The following is an 18,534-nucleotide window of genomic DNA, read 5'->3' as shown; positions in this document are numbered from 1 at the left end:
CACAAGTCATCACAAAGCTGAAAGCAATTTTTGCAAGATTCGGAGGTCCAGACGAGGTGGTGTCTGACAACGGACCCCAGTTCTCATGTCAGGAGTTTAAAAACTTTGCTACAGACTTTGATTTTGTGGACATCACCTCGAGTCCACACAATTCCCAAGGGAATGGGCATGCAGAGCAGGGAGTCCAGATTGCAAAGAGGATTCTTAAACAGAAAGACCCTCTGCTCGCCCTCATGTGCTATTGGTCCACACCTTGCAGCACCACTGGTGTGAGCCCCGCAGAGCTCCTGATGGGCCGCAAGATAAAAACAACCCTGCCAACACTGGAGGCGAATCTTCAGTCACAATGGCCCGATCTAGTGGCAGTCAGGAACAAAGATGCAACTGAAAAGCGAAAACAAGCCTTCTACTTTAACCAGCGCCATGGTGCAAGGCCCTTACCGTCACTGAAACCTGGGGATCCCGTCCTCGTAAAGTTGGACCACAAGAAGTTGTGGCAAACACCTGCTGTGGTCACAGGAGAGAGCATCACACCACGGTCCTACATCCTCAAAACACCGCAAGGAGAGAAAGTGAGATGCAATCGGCATCATCTTCAGCACGCCCCTGCAGCAGTGACTGTCCCCTGCGTCCCCACTGAGCATCAGCCAGGCAATGCCAAACATCCGCCTGACCCAGCAGCCCCCACTGACACCCCTTTGCCCACCACTGGTGTCGTACCACCAGACAAGCCTGACAGACTTTTGTATACCCGGTCTGGCAGACTCAGTAAACCAGTTGAAAAACAGAATTTGTGAAGAAAAAAAAAGAGAAACATTGTAGAAAAAAAATGTTCATTGTGTTTGTGTATTTCATGTTTAGGTTACTTTGCTTACTTTAGGAGATGAGTAAGGGACTGTGGGGAGGAGACATTAGGAAAGAAAAAGTTAGATTAGTTCCAAGGCTATGATAATCTAAAATTGCAGTATCCTTTGAATGCAGTATCCATTGAATGTTCAGTAATACCGTATTGTTGTTCCTTTGTTGCTTGCAGGGGAATACAAAAATTTAAAAGGGGAGATGTCATATAATGTGATTACATGTACCGTAAATGGTGTGATACAGCTTTAAGGGAATTCAGCACCACTGCGCATGTGTATTTGTTGAGTATGACCAGAGTGAGATTCAAATGTGTGCCTCGAGTGAGCAAACTGTGTTGTATGTGTTCCAGTGAATTCATCAATATAATAATCTACTGTGGAATACACCCTTGAGTGGAAATTGGATTATTTACAGAAGGTGTCAGGTTTGGGGACGTCAGAAATGTGTCATTGTTTTTTGCAGATGATGTCGTCCTCTTGGCTGCATTAAGCTGTGACATCCAGCATGCTCTGGGACAGTTTGCAGCCAAGTGTGAAGTTGCTGGGATGAGAATCAGCACCTCCAAATCAAAGGCCATAGTCTCTGATATTGAAAGCATTCTGTACAAGCTCCCTGGCTCAGGAAAAGTGGTAGTTGAACATTTACTGGCGCTGTGACCTGACATCCTGGAAATGGATATCAAGGGACTTTCTGCAATGGTAAGGTTTCATCCCTGACAAAAACAAGTGGGACTGGCCCAAGATGTTCAGCAACTGGGAAGAAGACTATCTGTCAGGACATCCAGACACCCTGCCTGGAGATTCATTCCAAAATGACAGAGGGTGGATGTGCCTGTTTCTCACATTGGGACCTCCATCCACCACCCTGAACCAGTATCTTGCATCGACAGTGACAAGCATTATGATAGAGAAGGTGCCTTTGTAGTTGAGAAACAGGGACCTGGATGAGGCAGAAGCCTGTATTACAATGAGGGTGTTGTCAGCTGCATCTCCGCAATTGGAGAAGTTCCACCTCTGCTGGAAATCGATGCCAATCTCCTGCCACTCGCTCTTTTTCAGGACAGGCATATAGTCTTCCACTAAAAAGTCCCAGATAACCTGGGCAACACTGGGCACTATACTTTGTTGCAAGAATCAAAACTGGAAAAAGTGTTTATTTAAAAACAAAACAAACAAACAAACAAACAAACAAAAATACAGTTTGTGAGGTAAAGCATTAAAAATATGCTGCTGTATTGTTTTGAGTCCAATACACGTCAAAGGTTATTTACAAATCAGTATTTTCAGTTGTAATTTCAATTTCAACAAACTGTCTCAATTTTTTCTGATTTGGGGTTGCAATTTTTTCACACACACACACACACACACACACACACACACACACACACACACACACACACACACACACACACATTTTCAAAAAAATTCATCAACCTAATTTCCTGCTTTTTTAGTTTTTGATGTCAGTTTTGAAGAGTTTAAGTTGCTGTTTGAAGAAAGCTTCAGAAAGGTGTGAGTTGAGGCCACAGCAAGGTTTCTTCTGCAGTGAGTTTTTTTTAGTCTTGACTATATGTGGAAAATTCTGTGATGTCAGAGTTTCACACCATAAACCTTTGGCACAAAGTGACATGTGATCAATTTGACCATCTACCAGTGCAGCAAGAGGAGACATGCTGTACACAGAGCTCACACTGAAGATGATGACATGGGTGTGGGTTACAGTGGTGCTTTTTAATAAAATTGGTAAGTGTGGATGGTTTTCTGATCAAATGCAGGTTACTGTAATGAGGATTACTGATGCAAATATAATAACAATGTAAATAAATCATTGTTTAGGTTGTTTTATAGGATTATATACTGAATTGCCAGTTTATTTGGTTATTATTTCTTGCTAGAAAACTTTCTTGCTAGAATACTTTTACAACATTTTATTATTACCCCTGTGTATCATACAGAACATAAACCTTTGGTACATTTATGCATGTTTTTTTTTCTCCTCCCAACAGTTTCTGCACAGGAAAATAGCATCAATCAACCAAATCCAATGATCACTGCTGATGTTGGTGATACTGTGACTCTACACTGCTTTAGCCTAAAAGATGATCTGAGTCAACCCTTTTTTTGGTACAAGCAAAAAGTAGGACATGAGCCTCGTGTAATGCTCACAGTACTCCATCAACCCAGTTATGAAGATGAGTTCAAGTCACCGAGATTCAGTATCGAGAAAGAAAAAATGAGCTGCCATTTGAAAATTGCCAAAGTGGAAGCATCAGATGAAGCCATGTATTACTGTGGACTTAAACATTTTTTAACAAGGTTTGGAAATGGAACTTTTTTATCAGTGAAAGGTAAGAATTTTAATTCATTTTGAAACCAAATAAATAATAAAAAATGCATACATTTTAAGCCAATTTGATCTCGCTGAATCTTTTCCCCTGTTTCATTAATGATCACTGGACTGTAAGTAATTAAATGTTGTACGAGATGAGAAATTTTATGTTTATTTATTTGCCATTTTTATGACATAACTTTTTCTAACCTGTTGAAAACATAGTGTGCAAATTTCAACATCCAGTATGTGTACCAATGAACTCTATTTAATTAATCGCACAGTGAAACTATACACAAAATCAGTCAAAAGTTTGGACACACCTTCTAATTCAAGGTTTGTTCTTTACTTGTATTTATTAAAACTCATTTCATGTCTTAAAGTCATGATGGATGTCATTTCTCTTTACTTCGTTGTTCAGTTCTTGACATAATAAGGATTACACGCCAGTTGTGGAGTGGAATAAGGCTATTTACTGCATTTTTATTATTTATTATTTACTGTTTGATCTCAAACACATTGAGAAAGCAAGAAAGTCATCCACTAATTAACTTTTAATGAGGCATATCTGGGAACTGAAAAACGTTCCACCTCATGAAGCTGGTTAAGATATCGCCAATAGCATGCAAAGTGTCATCAAGGTAAACGCTGGATAATTTTAAGAATCTAAAATATCAAATTGTGTTTTTTAAACACTTTTTTTGTTTACCACATAATTCCATATGTTCCAGCTGTAATTTAAGAGTTTTGATGTCTCCAGTGTTGTTTGACAATGTAGAAAAAAAAAACTATGAATGAGTAGACTAAGGGTGTACAAACTTTTGACTGCTACTGTATTTGCATTGTAAACAGTGCCATGTTAGATTCATTTCTTCCAGCAAAGTTGGTGTCTCTCAGTACAGATCGTTATATGGTTGTATTTGTGTTATTTATTTTTTTGCTTCATGGTTGAAATAAATGAACAATAAAAACACTGTGCCACGCTCTAATAGGAAAATCATCAATGACCTGTTGGTGTGATGATGCCAGACATGAAGCAAAGTTTTATGTCCAAAAATCTTCAAAACAAATTCACTTTTGTTCTCAATTACAGTATGTTTTATCATTGATAAACAGCCGTTCCCTCACCCACCTCTCTTTCATCCCTCAGGAGAATTTAATAAGACAAAAAAAAAGCCCAGCTGCCTTTCATGTCAGAGAGAACCCAGAGTATGTAAACTCCTCTATCCTGAAGACTTTACAATATCTGAAATCTTAAAGCTTTTTTTAACTCAAAAATGATCACGCATGAGAAAAAAAAATTTCTTAATCCTGTATAATCCAGTGATTTGCAGCTGCACTACTGTCAGAGCTGCTGTTATAGAAAATTAATCAAAGCATTCTGACTGATCAACTGTGGTATAAAATGCTGTAACTGAGAACAGGTGCTTTCTGGACTGCACATTACATTACACTCAGATCTCACACTGTCTCTATCACTCTGAACAGGTGATGGAGATGTAAAAGTGTCAGTGATCCAGAGCGGCGTGTTGGACTCGGTTCCTGTAGGAGCGTCAGTGACTCTGCAGTGCTCGGTTCTCTCTGAGAGCAGAGCAGCAGAACACCAAGTGCTCTGGTTCAGAGCTGCTTCACCACAATCCCATCCTCAAATCATTTACACTCATCACAACAGCAGCCGTCAGTGTGAGAGCGGCTCTTCTACACACACCTGTGTGTACGACTTCTCCAAGAACATCCTCAGCATCACTGATACTGGAACTTACTACTGCGCTGTGGCCGTGTGTGGGAAGATCATTTTTGGGAACGGGACTCAAGTACTTTTGGGTAAGAACACACGTCATGTTTTAGTGATATGCCAGAGTGCATTATAATTATTTGTCTATCTAATATACAACCCTGATTCCAAAAAGTTGGGACAAAGTAAATAAAAACGGAATGCAATGATGTGGAAGTTTCAAAAATCCATATTTTATTCAGAATAGAGCATAGATGACATATCAAATGTTTAAACTGAGAAAATGTATCATTTAAAGAGAAAAATTAGTTGATTTTAAATTTCATGATGACAACACATCTCAAAAAAGTTGGGACAAGGCCATGTTTACCACTGTGAGACATCCCCTTTCTCTTTACAACAGTCTGTAAACATCTGGGGACTGAGGAGACAAGTTGCTCAAGTTTAGGGATAGGAATGTTAACCCATTCTTGTCTAATGTAGGATTCTAGTTGCTCAACTGTCTTAGGTCTTTTTTGTCATGTCTTCCGTTTTATGATGCGCCAAATGTTTTCTATGGGTGAAAGATCTGGACTGCAGGCTGGCCAGTTCAGTACCCGGACCCGTCTTCTACGCAGCCATGATGCTGTAATTGATGCAGTATGTGGTTTGGCATTGTCATGTTGGAAAATGCAAGGTCTTCCCTGAAAGAGACGTCGTCTGGATGGGAGCATATGTTGCTCTAGAACCTGGATATACCTTTCAGAATTGATGGTGTCTTTCCAGATGTGTAAGCTGCCCATGCCACATGCACTAATGCAACCCCATACCATCAGAGATGCAGACTTCTGAACTGAGCGCTGATAACTACTCGGGTCGTCCTTCTCCTCTTTAGTCCGAATGACACGGCATCCCTGATTTCCATAAAGAACTTCAGATTTTGATTCGTCTGACCACAGAACAGTTTTCCACTTTGCCACAGTCCATTTTGAATGTGCCTTGGCCCAGAGAAGACGTCTGCGCTTCTGGATCGTGTTTAGATACAGCATCTTCTTTGAACTATAGAGTTTTAGCTGGCAACGGCGGATGGCACGGTGAATTGTGTTCACAGATAATGTTCTCTGGAAATATTCCTGAGCCCATTTTGTGATTTCCAATACAGAAGCATGCCTGTATGTGATGCAGTGCCGTCTAAGGGCCCGAAGATCACGGGCACCCAGTATGGTTTTCCGGCCTTGACCCTTACGCACAGAGATTCTTCCAGATTCTCTGAATCTTTTGATGATATTATGCACTGTAGATGATGATATGTTCAAACTCTTTGCAATTTTACACTGTCGAACTCCTTTCTGATATTGCTCCACTATTTGTCGGTGCAGAATTAGGGGGATTGGTGATCCTCTTCCCATTTTTATTTCTGAGAGCCACTGCCACTCCAAGATGCTCTTTTTATACCCAGTCATGTTAATGACCTATTGCCAATTGACCTAATGAGTTGCAATTTGGTCCTCCAGCTGTTCCTTTTATGTACCTTTAACTTTTCCAGCCTCTTATTGCCCCTGTCCCAACTTTTTTGAGATGTGTTGCTGTCATGAAATTTCAAATGAGCCAATATTTGGCATGAAATTTCAAAATGTCTCACTTTCGACATTTGATATGTTGTCTGTGTTCTATTGTGAATACAATGTCAGTTTTTGAGATTTGTAAATTATTGCATTCCGTTCTTATTTACAATTTGTAATTTGTCCCAACTTTTTTGGAATCGGGGTTGTATGTCTATGTACTTGTATCCGGCCATCCGATAAGACTTGGCACAATGTTTTCTCGTCTCCTCTCGTCTTCTTCCGCTTATCCGGGGCTGGGTCGCGGAGGCAGCAGTCTGAGCATGGAAGCCCAAACTTCCCTTTCCCCAGACACCTCGGCCAGCTCCTCAGGAAGAACACCGAGGTGTTCCCAGGCCAGCCGAGAGACATAGTCCCTCCAGCGTGTCCTGGGTCTTCCCCGGGGCCTCCTCCCGGGGGGACATGCTTGGAACACCTCCCCAGGGAGACATCCGAAAGAGATGCCCGAGCCGCCTCAGCTGATTCCTCTCGATGTTTTTTCATTCCAGATATTTCAATTTTTAACAAAACCTACATCTTAAATTATTATTCTCTCTCATTTTCAATTGTCTGAAGAAATTAGTTTGTTTAGCATCGAAGTAAATACTGAGTCAATATTTAATCCTGTGATATTTCCTGTGTAGCAGAGAGATCTGTCGTGGATCCTGTAGTGATCTGTCTCGCTGGAGCTTTGGGAGTGTGTGTGGTTGTGAACTTTGCTTTGATCTTTATCATAACCTGTAAAGGAAGAAACAGAGGTGAGTCTGCATTATAGATTTTCTTCAACTTATTATACAATTCTAAAGTTATTTTAAAATTATATTATTTCCATTATATACAACGAGTCTCCAGTTTATTAGTTATTATATTGTTATCTTAAACACCAAGTTCCTGTTTATTAAACATACATATCTCGTACAAAGCAGAGTTCATGGTATCGCCCCAACGTTTTCCCAATAATATCGTGTCCTGAGTGTTTTATTCCTCTAATACTACAGCAATTTGCAACATTTACCTTTTTCACTGATAAAAACAACTTTTTGTACTTTTTATTCCTTTATTATAGTTACATTAAATGCTGTGGAACATCCACAAAACAAGTTAGTTCCTGTTATCTGTCAGCGATAAACTGGTGCTGCATTTTCTTCTCGACAGTGAGATTAAAACACGGTTCTGTGACAGACAAGACCCTCAATCAGGTAAATATTCAGGATATGTGAATACGTACATGATGCTGCAGACAGACAAGTAATTATTGTAAAATTTTTGCATTAAAAGTGGAATAATTCTAAAGTCTAATAATCTCATATCCCTCCAGGACTGTGACACTGTGGAGCTGAATTACGCTGCCTTACATTTCAGTGAGAGGAGAGCCAAAAGAGGAAGAGTAAAGAAACAACAACCTCAAGATACTATATATACTGATGTACAACATAATTCTGTAACTTAAATTCTCTTATCTCTGATTGGATTCAATGTTATTAATTATGTTATCAGGTTTCATTTTGAGTGTAGATATATGTTTTTGTTAATGATTAATGATTGTTCAAACTGAATTTAAGCTGAAAGCTGAATCATCAAGAAATTTCAAAATCACTGAAACACTGGGACACTGGTTCTGTCTTGGAGTGACATGAGAAAGCATTTTTCCCCCTTTCTTCTGTTTTTGTGTAATTGTCACACTTCACTGTTTCATATCACCAAAATGAATCTTAAATAAAACAAATGCAACCTGAATAAACACAAAACACATTAAAAAACAAAAAATATTTCATTTTCCAATGGAAAAACATTATCCAAATCCTAATCCCACCCCAATGTTTCACAATCTACGAAGTTTAATTAATAACTGGGTTCAGTTCCATGACACACACCCAGGCTTCATTACTGCCAGTGCTGTTGAATCTAAATATCACTTAACTTGAACCTTTCCATCAATGTGAAGAAGACTAAAAGAATCTTTCAACACTCACTTTGCCATTGTTTTCCTATTTGGAGAGCATCACACCTCCATTCTGACCCAAGAGTAGTGTAGTGTTTAAACCAGGCATTTAATAACTTCAAGTTGATTGCACTTCAACCCTTTTTTTTTAAGTCTGCTTCCACATGCAAGTAAATAACAAGAATCTGCTTAGACATGCAAATCTTCCAGATGTACAGAATGTGTGCTTACAGGGATACTGATACATGTTTGTATTAATATGTTTGAACATGTCTGAACCACTGGGTTCAGGGGTTGCCGCTATGACTGGCACCAACAACCTTGCTACCACAGTTCCATATAGCCACTTCAGCAATGGAGATACAGAACATGATCTATTCGACTCAATGTCCCCAGTCTTTCTCAGAATGCAGGAGAAGTTCTGCCTCAGGTACAGTATGACTTGAAGATCTCTGACGAGGATTGGTGCTAAATGTTCCCAGCACACCTACACAGCAAATTCCTCAGTGTTGAATTAACACTTTCAGAGTTAATTTGTGTCCAATTGGACCTATATAAACACAGTAGGGTGTTAAGTCAACACTCTGAGTGTTAATTCAACACTGGGGATTTTGCTGTGTACACGATACATTGGGTTTGGCAGGTCTGTCCGATATCGTCCCCTGCCAACTGATCCAACTCACTACCATGTGATGATCAGTTGACACCCCAGCTCCTCTGTTCACCCAAGTGTCCAAGACATATTGCTGCAGATCTAATGATATGATGACAAAATCGATCATTAACCTAAGACCTAGAGTGCTCTGGTACCCAGTGTGCTTATGAACATTGTTATTTTTCAAAATGGTGCTTGTTATGGACAGACTATGATTAGAAAAGAAGTTCAATAACAGAGCACCATTTGGGTTCAGATGGGTGGACCGTTCCTCCCAAACACACCGTTCCAGGTTTCACTGCCATTGCCCATGTGAATGTTAAAGTCACTGAGCAGAATGATAGTCACCCTAAGGGATGCCTTCCAGCACCCCACCCAAGGCCTCCAAGAAGGTCAAATACTCTGAACTGGTGTTCAGTGCAGAAGCACAAACAACAGTCAGAGCATGTGCCCCAACCTGAAGCCTCAGGGAGCAACTCTCTTACCCATCATGATGAATTCCAATGTACTGGCATCAGACTGGGGGGCTATGCAAAAACCCACATCTGCTTGCCACCTCTCACTGATGGCAACTCCAGAATAAAGTCTAGCCTGTTTCCAGCAGTTTTGTTCTGGAGCCTGTACTGTCCATTGATGTGAGCCCATCTATATCAAGCTGGAACCTCTCTCTGCCTCCTGCACCAGCTCAGGCTCCTTTCCCACCATAGAGGGGAAGTTTGTGAAACTTGTGGAACCCCTGAAGCAGCTGACAGTTACCGACAGGCCAAGCAGAGCATGGCTGTGGCGCTTGTGAAAGCATCAGGTGTGGGAGGAGTTTGTTGAGGCCATGAAAAAAGACTTTTGGTTGGCCTCAAAGAAATTCTGGCAAAATGTCAGGTGACTCAGGAGGGGAAAGCAGTGCTTTGTGCATGCTGTTTACAGCAGGGATGAAATGCTGTTCACCTCAATTCAGGATACAGTCAGCAGATGGAAGGAATAATTCAAGGATCTTCCAAACTCATCTGACACACCTTCCACAGAGGAGGCAGAGTTGAAGGATTCAGCAGAGTACTTGCCCACAACTAGAGCTGAGGTCATTGAGGTAGTTAATAAATGAAGCACCTTGTGCAGTAAGGTAAGACAAATGATGTCATGTTCCCATCATGTTGTCTCTCTGGACCTCCAGATTCGATGCCAAGTGGTGCACAAAAGTCCTACAGACCTGACAGGTATGCAAGTTGCTCCGCAGTGACAACTGACTTGCTGAGTGATGCCATCCACTGGCCATTTGAGTGGCTCTTCTGCATGCCATCTGGTGGTGTGCCATTGAAGCTGTTGGGTTCATCTGCCACATTGCACTGAAAAGCGCCCTGCTGCCAGCACATTCTTGGTGATGGAGTATTTAACCCATAGCTGGAATCCAGGCAGGTGCTACCACTCTGGGTCAGGCCAAGTTTACATTAGACTGTATCTGTCTCGTTTTCTTCATGGATGCACTGTCCGTTTACATTAAACCGCCTGGAAACGCCGGGAAACGGGAATCCGCCAGGGTCCACGTATTCAATCCAGATCGTGTCTGGTCCGGTGCTGTGTAAACATTGAGAATACGCGGATACGCGGATACACTTGTGCTGAGCTCTAGCTGGTGTCATCATTGGACAACGTCACTGTGACATCCACCTTCCTGATTCGCTGGCGTTGGTCATGTGACGCGACTGCTGAAAAACGGCGCGGACTTCCGCCTTGTATCACCTTTCATTAAAGAGTATAAAAGTATGAAAATACTGCAAATACTGATGCAAATACTGCCCATTGTGTAGTTATGATTGTCTTTAGGCTTGCCATCCTTCCACTTGCAAGTGGTAAGTGATATGCGCTGGGATCACACACACAGCAGCTCAGTCCCGAATCATGGCTCGTGCACTTCACTCGCGCGCTCTGTAAGGTGCGCAGGGCCGGAGTGCGCACCCTCCAGAGGGCACTCGCTGTTCAGGGCGGAGTGATTTGGAGTGCAGGATGCCTGCGGAGCCGAGCGTATCCATGTATTGGTGTTGCTGTGTGCACACTAATCGTTTTAAAAACGTTAATCTGATGATCCGCTGATACGGTCTAATGTAAACTTGGCCTCAGAGCATACCTGGGAGCAATGGTAATTAAGGGGTAACTCCATTTTCCCCAATACTCAAGTCCTCCTGGACCTGATACTCACCACCTGTTGCAGTTTAAAGTTATACCCAGGACTAGGGGCAGGAATATATTCTTCCACTAAACAGTCCCAAATCAACTGGGCAATATACTTCACATCTTTGCAGTAACAGCAGCATTGCAAATTGGTCAATGGTTTACCATCCTTTTTTTAATTTCTTACAATAATCTCATTATCTGTAGCTGCTTTATCCTGCTCTACAGGGTCTCAGGCAAGCTGGAGCCTATCCCAGCTGACTACGGGTGAAAGGCGGGGTACACCCTGGACAAGTCACCAGGTCATCACAGGGCTGACACATAGACACAGACAACCATTCACACTCACAGTCACACCTACGCTCAATTTAGAGTCACCAGTTAACCTAACCTGCATGTCTTTGGACTGTGGGGGAAACCGGAGCACCTGGAGGAAACCCACGCGGACACGGGAAGAACATGCAAACGCTGCACAGAAAGGCCCTCGCCGGCCACGGGGCTCGAACCCGGACCTTCTTGCTGTGAGGCGACAGCGCTAACCACTACACCACCGTGCTGCTGTCTTGCAATAATCAAATTTGGAAAAATGTTTATTAACAATACAATTCATGAGGCAAAGCATCAAAAAATGTGCTGTTGCATTCTTTTGAGTACAATACAGGTCAAAGATTATTTACAAATCATTGTTTTCAATTTTAATTTTAATTTCAACATACCATCTCAACTTTTTCTGATTTACGTTTGTAATTTTTTCAGAAGACTAAAACACACAAACATTTTTCAAAAATTTTTATCCACCTCATTTCCTGCTTTTTCATTTTTGATATCAGTTTTGAAGAGATTAAATTCCTATTTGAAGAAAGCTTCAAAAAATTGTGACTTGAGGCCACAGCAAAGTTTATTCTGCTGCTCAGTTGGTAGTCAAGAACATATGTGGAAAATTCTGTGATGTCAGAGTTTCACACCATAAACCTTTAGCACAAAGTGAGATGTGCTCAGTTTGACCATCTACCAGTGCAGCAAGAGGAGACATGCTGTACACAGAGCTCACACTGAAGATGATGACATGGGTGTGGGTTACAGTGGTGCTTTTTAATAAAATTGGTAAGTGTGGATGGTTTTCTGATCAAATGTAGGTTACTGTAATTAGGATTACTGATGCAAATATAACAAGTTTGTAAATAAATCAATGTGTAGGCTGTTTTATAAGATTATTCACTGACCTGCCACTTCATTTGGTGATTATTTCTTCTAGCATATCCAGATTTGCTTGAAACATACCTTTATAACATTTTATTACTAACCCAGTGACAATCTCTGTGTATTATTGGTAAAATAAACCTTTGGTACATTTATGTATGTTTTATGCTCCTACTAGCAGATTCTGCTCAGGAAAATGGCATCAATCAGACGAACCCAATGATCACTGCTGATGTTGGTGAAAACGTGACTCTGCACTGTTTTCGCCTGCAGGGAGATCAAAGTGAACCAATCATTTGGTACAAGCAAAAAGTAGGACATGAGCCTCATGTAATGGTCACAGTTCATCATCGACCAAATTATGAAGATGAGTTCAAGTCACCAAGATTCAGCATCGAGAATGAAAAAATGAGCTGCCATTTGAAAATTGCCAAAGTGGAACCAGCGGATGAAGCCATGTATTACTGTGGACTTTTAAATATTTTTAATGTGTTTGGAAAAGGAACATATTTATCAGTGGAAGGTAAGAACTTTATTAAACATACCTAGCTGTCATGTTATACAATTTGAAAAATAAACAAAAAAAAATTGAAGCCACTTTCATCAAGCCGAATCTTTTCCTCTGTTTCAGTCGAGATCACAGGGCTTTAAGTTATTAAATGTTGCATGACATGAGAAATTATACATTAACCCTCATCCTACCATGCTATTTTACACCTTAATCTTACCATGTGGGGTCCGTTTGGACCCCAATACTTTTCTTTAAAATTAAAGCTTATAAAGTCAAAATCACCAGATAAGTTTTGTTCAGAACATCTTGTATTAATAACAGCAATACACTAAAGGGCCCAAGGCATAAAGAACACACTTAACCTTCATCCTACCAGCCAATTTTACATACACAAACTACTGTACCAGGCGGGGTCCGTATGGACCCCAGGAGGGAATACCTTGAAATCAATGCAGTAAGAACCAATTCAATGCAGCAACAGACATAACTTTATTGAAGAACAAAATCCACTATGGCTGAATATCAATGATGTATTATAAATGCAATAACATTGCAATAATATTGCAATAACTAGCATACATGTAGCAAATTATAGCGCCACAAAAAAAAAAAATTGGCATTATATACATGATTTTTGCAGCTCATGCAGCTGTAAAACATTCTGGATTACAACTTAGGTCTTTTCTTACAGAATTTAAAACAAAAAAAGTAATTGTAAAATAATTTAGGGCTTTTGTTTTGCAGCCTGTGCAGCAGTGGGGTCCACACGGACCCCAAGAAGGAATGCCTTGGTAGTTTCATTATGGAACATAAAAGAAATAAAAGAAGTTAACTTTCAGTGTGCTATTCAATTATAAAATGAAAGACAGATAAACTTTACTCTGGGGTCCGGTTGGACCCCAGTAACAAATTAATTATACCTTCACAATGCAAAAAGCTGATCTTCCGGTGCTTTAGTGTTTTAATTAAGACATAAATTCCGACAAATTCATAAAACGGTGAGGCAGTATGTCACATATTTTTAAAATGGCAAACAAACATATAGGTGCGGGGTCCAGATGGACCCCACTTGGTAGGATGAAGGTTAATGTAATCTCCATTTGAATGAATTTAAAATTTCTAATCTGTTAAAACATCATGTGCTTTTGAGCATCTAGTATGTGTACCTATATTTAATTTGTCCCACAGAAAAGAGAAAAAAAAAACAGAACCAAAAGTCAAGAGTTTGGACAGATCTAATTCAGTGTTTTTATTCTTCATGAATTAAAAGTCACTTCATATCTTAAAGTAATGATGGATGTCATTTCTCTTTACTTAGTTGAGCGGTTCTTGATATACTATGGATTACTACAGTTGTGGAGTGAAATATTGCGATTTACTGAATTTTTATTATTTACTATTTACTATTTGATCTCAAACACATTACGTAGGCAAAAAACTCATCCACTAATTAACTTTTGATGAGGCACATCTGTTAACTGAAAAACATTCCAGGTGACTACCTCATGAAGCTGGTTAAGATAATACCAATAGTGTACAAAGCGTAGTCAAGGAAAACGCTGAATATTTTGAAGAATCTAAAATAACAAATTTATTTTGTTTTTTTTAACACTTTTTAGTTTACCACATAATTCCATATATGTTCCAGATGTTATTTTATAGTTTTTATGTCTTCAGTGTTGTTCTATAATGTAGAAAATACAGAAAAAACTGTGAATGAGTAGAGTAAGAGTGCACAAACTTTTGACTGATGCTGTATTTGCATTATAAACATTTTTGTATCAGATCTGTACAGGGCCAAAAGAACCCAGAGTATGTAAACTCCTCTGTCCTGAAGACTTTACTATATCTGAAATCTTAAAGCTTTTTTTTAACTCTAAAAATGATCACACATTAATTTCGAGCGAATGCCTTAGTCCTGTATAATCCAGTGATTTGCAGCTGCACTACTGTCAGAGCTGCTGTTATAGAAAATTAATCAAAGCATTCTGACTGATCAACTGTGGTATAAAATGCTGTAACTGAGAACAGGTGCTTTCTGGACTGCACATTACATTACACTCAGCTCTCACTCCGTCTCTATCACACTGAACAGGTGATGGAGATGTAAAAGTGTCAGTGACCCAGAGCGGCGTGTTGGACTCGGTTCCTGCAGGAGCGTCAGTGACTCTGCATTGCTCGGTTCTCTCTGAGAGCAGAGCAGCAGAACACCAAGTGATCTGGTTCAGAGCTGCTTCACCACAATCCCATCCTCAAATCATTTACACTCATCACAACAGCAGCCGTCAGTGTGAGAGCGGCTCTTCTACACACACCTGTGTGTACGACTTCTCCAAGAACATCCTCAGCATCAATGATACTGGAACTTACTACTGCGCTGTGGCCGTGTGTGGGAAGATCATTTTTGGGAACGGGACCCGAGTACTAATGGGTAAGAACACGTGTCATGTTTTAGTGATATGCCAGAGTGTATAGTAATTATTTGTCTGTCTAATATCTGTCTGTGTACTTGTATTGGGCCGTCCGATAAGACTTGGCACAATGTTTTCTCATTCCAGATATTTAAATTTTTAACAAAACCTACATCTTAAATTATTATTCTCTCTCATTTTCAATTATCTGAAGAAATAAGTTTGTTTAGCATAGAAGTAAATACTGAGCGAATATTTATTATTGTGATATTTCCTGTGTAGCAGAGAGATCTGCCGTGGATCCTGTAGTGATCTGTCTCGCTGGAGCTTTGGGAGTGTGTGTGGTTGTGATCTTTGCTTTGATCTTTATCATAACCTGTAAAGGAAGAAACAGAGGTGAGTCTGCATTATGGATTTTTATTAAAGTTATTCTACAATTCTAAAGTAATTTTAAAATTATATTATTTCCATTATATACAACGAGTCTCCAGTTTATTAGTTATTATATTGTTATCTTAAACACCAAGTTCCTGTTTATTAAACATACATATCTCGTACAAAGCAGAGTTCATGGTATCGCCCCAACGTTTTCCCACTAATATCGTGTCCTGAAGTGTTTTATTCCTCTTATACAACAGCAATTTGCAACATTTACCTTTTTCACTGATAAAAACAACTTTTTGTACTTTTTATTCCTTTATTATAGTTACATTAAATGATGTGGAACATCCACAAAACAAGTTAGTTCCTGTTACCTATCAGCGATAAACTGGTGTTGCATTTTCTTCTCTACAGTGAGATTAAAACACGGTTCTGTGACAGACAAGACCCTCAATCAGGTAAATATTCAGGATATGTGAATAATGCAGTAAACAGACAAGTAATTAGTGTAAAATTGCTGCATTATAAGTGTAATAAAAAGTCTAATAATCTCATATCCCTCCAGGACTGTGACACTGTGGAGCTGAATTACGCTGCCTTACATTTCAGTGAGAGGAGAGCCAAAAGAGGAAGAGTAAAGAAACAACAACCTCAAGATACTATATATACTGATGTACAATATAATTCTGTAACTTAGATTTGATCTCTGATCTGATTCAGTGTCATTAATTCTGTTATCAGGTTTCATTTTGACTGTAGATATATGTTTTTGTTAATGATTAATGATTGTTCAGACTGAATTTAAGCTGAATGATCTAGAAGTTTCAAAATCACTGAAACACTGGAACACTGGTTCTGTCTCAGAGTGACATGAGAAAGCATTTTCCCTGTTTCTTCTGTTTTTTTTTTTTGTAATTCTCACACTTAACTGTTTCATATCACCAAAACAGATCTGAAAATAAAACAAATGCAATCTGAATAAACACAAAATGCAGTTTTTGAATTAATTTATTTATTTTCCAAAGGAACAAAGTTATCCAAATCCTAATCAGCCCGCCCCCAAGTTTCTCAATCAACCAAATTTAATACATAAATGCGTTCCGTTACACAACACACACACCCTGGCTTGATTACTGCCAGTGCTGTTGAACCTAAATATCACTTAACTTGAACCTTTCCATCAATGTGAAGAAGACGAAAAGAATCTTTCAACACTCACTTTGCCATTGTTTTCCTATTAGGAGAGCATCACACCTCCATTCTGACCTAAGAATAGTGTAGTGTTTAAACCAGGCATTTAAAAACTTCAAGTTGATTGCATTTCAACCTTTTTTTTTTTCGCTGACCTTTCTGAGTATATTCAATGATTTTACTGTGTGACATACTGAAACATGGGTGGAGTGACACTGGCATAAAATGCAAACATTATACATACATATATTTGTAATTGTACTGTTTTTTTTTAAATGCACATTTTAGGTTTAGGTTTATTTATTTAGCACTCATAAGAACAATGGTGCAAGGAGGGAACGAAGCTCGAAGGGCTTGTACAAGAGTTCCACCCCTATCAATAATCAGCATCAATCATTATGATGATGGCTAATGAACTTGCAAAAGTAAGGAATTTTGAATTTGATGCCAGTAACATGTTTCAAAAATGTTGGGACAGGGGTATGTTTACCACTGTGATGCATCACCTCTACGTCTGTGAAGGTTCTCCGTCATCCAGGTTACAGTAAACCATTGGCGCTAAAGAAGGCAACTGGACTTGCTTGAAATTCTTGAAGACATTTCACCTCTCGTCCAAAAGGCTTTTTCAGTTCTGTCTGATTAGTGGGGAGTTCCAGGTATTTATCCTCTAATGAATCAAAAGCAACCCTAAGGAGAGTCATTGAGGTCACCTGGGCTGTTGAGTCATGTTGAAGGTAGGTCACTGGAGACCGGGTGTGAATGTTGTTAGCAGCCTAGAGCGTTCTTAGGGTGATCTGTGGGTCGTTGGCTCTCTCTGCCATCAAGTGAGTCATTGAAGTCAGCTGAGTTTTGGGGTGGATGTGTATTCAGTTTTCAGGGAAATGTGTCAAGGACTGCACTGTAGGTGGCTGATAAGTGGTGTCAGACCACCTCCTCTGTTCAGTGATAGAACTGGTCAGACAGAACTGAAGATGTCTTTTGAGTGAGAGGTGAAATGTCTTCAAGAATTTCAAGCAAGTCCAGTTGCCTTCTTTAGCACCAACAGTTTACCATGACATAGATGACTGGGAACCTTCACAGACATAGAGGTGATGCATCACTGTGGTAAACATATCCCTGTCCCAACTTTTTTGAAACATCTTTTGAAACATCACTGAACAGATGAGGTGGTCTGAGACACCATTTATCAGCCACCTACAATGCAGTCCTTGGCACAATTCCCAGAAAATTGAATACACATCCACACCAAAACTCAGATGACTTCAATGATGCACATGATGATAGAGAGAGCCAATGACCCACAGACTACCCTAATGACTCTCTAGGCTGCTGACACTGTTCACACCTGGCACCCAGTGACCTACACCTACAGGATGACTCAACGACCCATGCGACCTCAACGAGTCTCCTTAGGGTTGCTTTTCATCCACTAGAGGATAAATACAGTACCGGGAACTCCCCACTAGTCATACAGAACTGAAGAAGCCCTTTGGATGAGAGGTGAAACGTCTTCAAGAATTTTAAAGCAAGTCCAGTTGCCTTCTTTAGCACCAGTGGTTTTCATCTCCTCTACTTTTAA

At 39.9% G+C, this 18,534-nt stretch overlaps 2 protein-coding genes across 3 annotated transcripts; both read left to right on the top strand.

Annotated features, from left to right (window-relative positions):
* Positions 1-2,513: 2,513 nt before the first annotated feature.
* On the top strand, positions 2,514-8,247 carry LOC132890013 (uncharacterized). 2 transcript variants are annotated; one of them, XR_009655130.1, is made up of 6 exons: positions 2,514-2,603; positions 2,867-3,208; positions 4,678-5,013; positions 7,149-7,262; positions 7,571-7,703; positions 7,823-7,877. XR_009655130.1 is itself a non-coding variant. In XM_060926814.1 (6 exons), the coding sequence occupies exons 1-6, from the start codon at positions 2,531-2,533 to the stop codon at positions 7,952-7,954; spliced, it is 1,041 nt and encodes a 346-aa protein (XP_060782797.1). In that variant the 5' UTR covers positions 2,514-2,530; the 3' UTR covers positions 7,955-8,247. The 2 variants fall into 2 exon arrangements, 1 of the variants encoding a protein (XP_060782797.1); XM_060926814.1 differs by having other exon boundaries at positions 7,660-7,703; positions 7,823-8,247.
* Positions 8,248-12,290: 4,043 nt separating this feature from the next.
* Positions 12,291-16,461, top strand: LOC132890012 (uncharacterized). Its single transcript, XM_060926813.1, has 6 exons — positions 12,291-12,365; positions 12,640-12,984; positions 15,068-15,403; positions 15,669-15,779; positions 16,179-16,222; positions 16,330-16,461. The coding sequence occupies exons 1-6, from the start codon at positions 12,293-12,295 to the stop codon at positions 16,459-16,461; spliced, it is 1,041 nt and encodes a 346-aa protein (XP_060782796.1). The 5' UTR covers positions 12,291-12,292.
* The last annotated feature ends 2,073 nt before the right edge of the window (positions 16,462-18,534 follow it).

This window comes from Neoarius graeffei, chromosome 8 (genome assembly GCF_027579695.1).
Source record: "Neoarius graeffei isolate fNeoGra1 chromosome 8, fNeoGra1.pri, whole genome shotgun sequence".
Classification (NCBI taxonomy): Eukaryota; Metazoa; Chordata; class Actinopteri; order Siluriformes; family Ariidae; genus Neoarius; species Neoarius graeffei.
Note: the sequence above shows the minus strand (reverse complement) of the source record. Positions and strands in the feature narration are given on the sequence as shown.

Bases quoted from the DNA above. Each gene is read 5' to 3' on its own strand.
- LOC132890013 (XM_060926814.1), top strand. From the start codon at position 2,531: ATGCTGTACACAGAGCTCACACTGAAGATGATGACATGGGTGTGGGTT. The intron at 3,209-4,677 runs GTAAGAATTTTA...CACTCTGAACAG, and splicing joins AACTTTTTTATCAGTGAAAG to GTGATGGAGATGTAAAAGTG. The intron at 7,263-7,659 runs GTGAGTCTGCAT...TCTTCTCGACAG, and splicing joins CTGTAAAGGAAGAAACAGAG to TGAGATTAAAACACGGTTCT.
- LOC132890012 (XM_060926813.1), top strand. From the start codon at position 12,293: ATGCTGTACACAGAGCTCACACTGAAGATGATGACATGGGTGTGGGTT. The intron at 12,366-12,639 runs GTAAGTGTGGAT...TGCTCCTACTAG, and splicing joins GGTGCTTTTTAATAAAATTG to CAGATTCTGCTCAGGAAAAT. The intron at 12,985-15,067 runs GTAAGAACTTTA...CACACTGAACAG, and splicing joins AACATATTTATCAGTGGAAG to GTGATGGAGATGTAAAAGTG.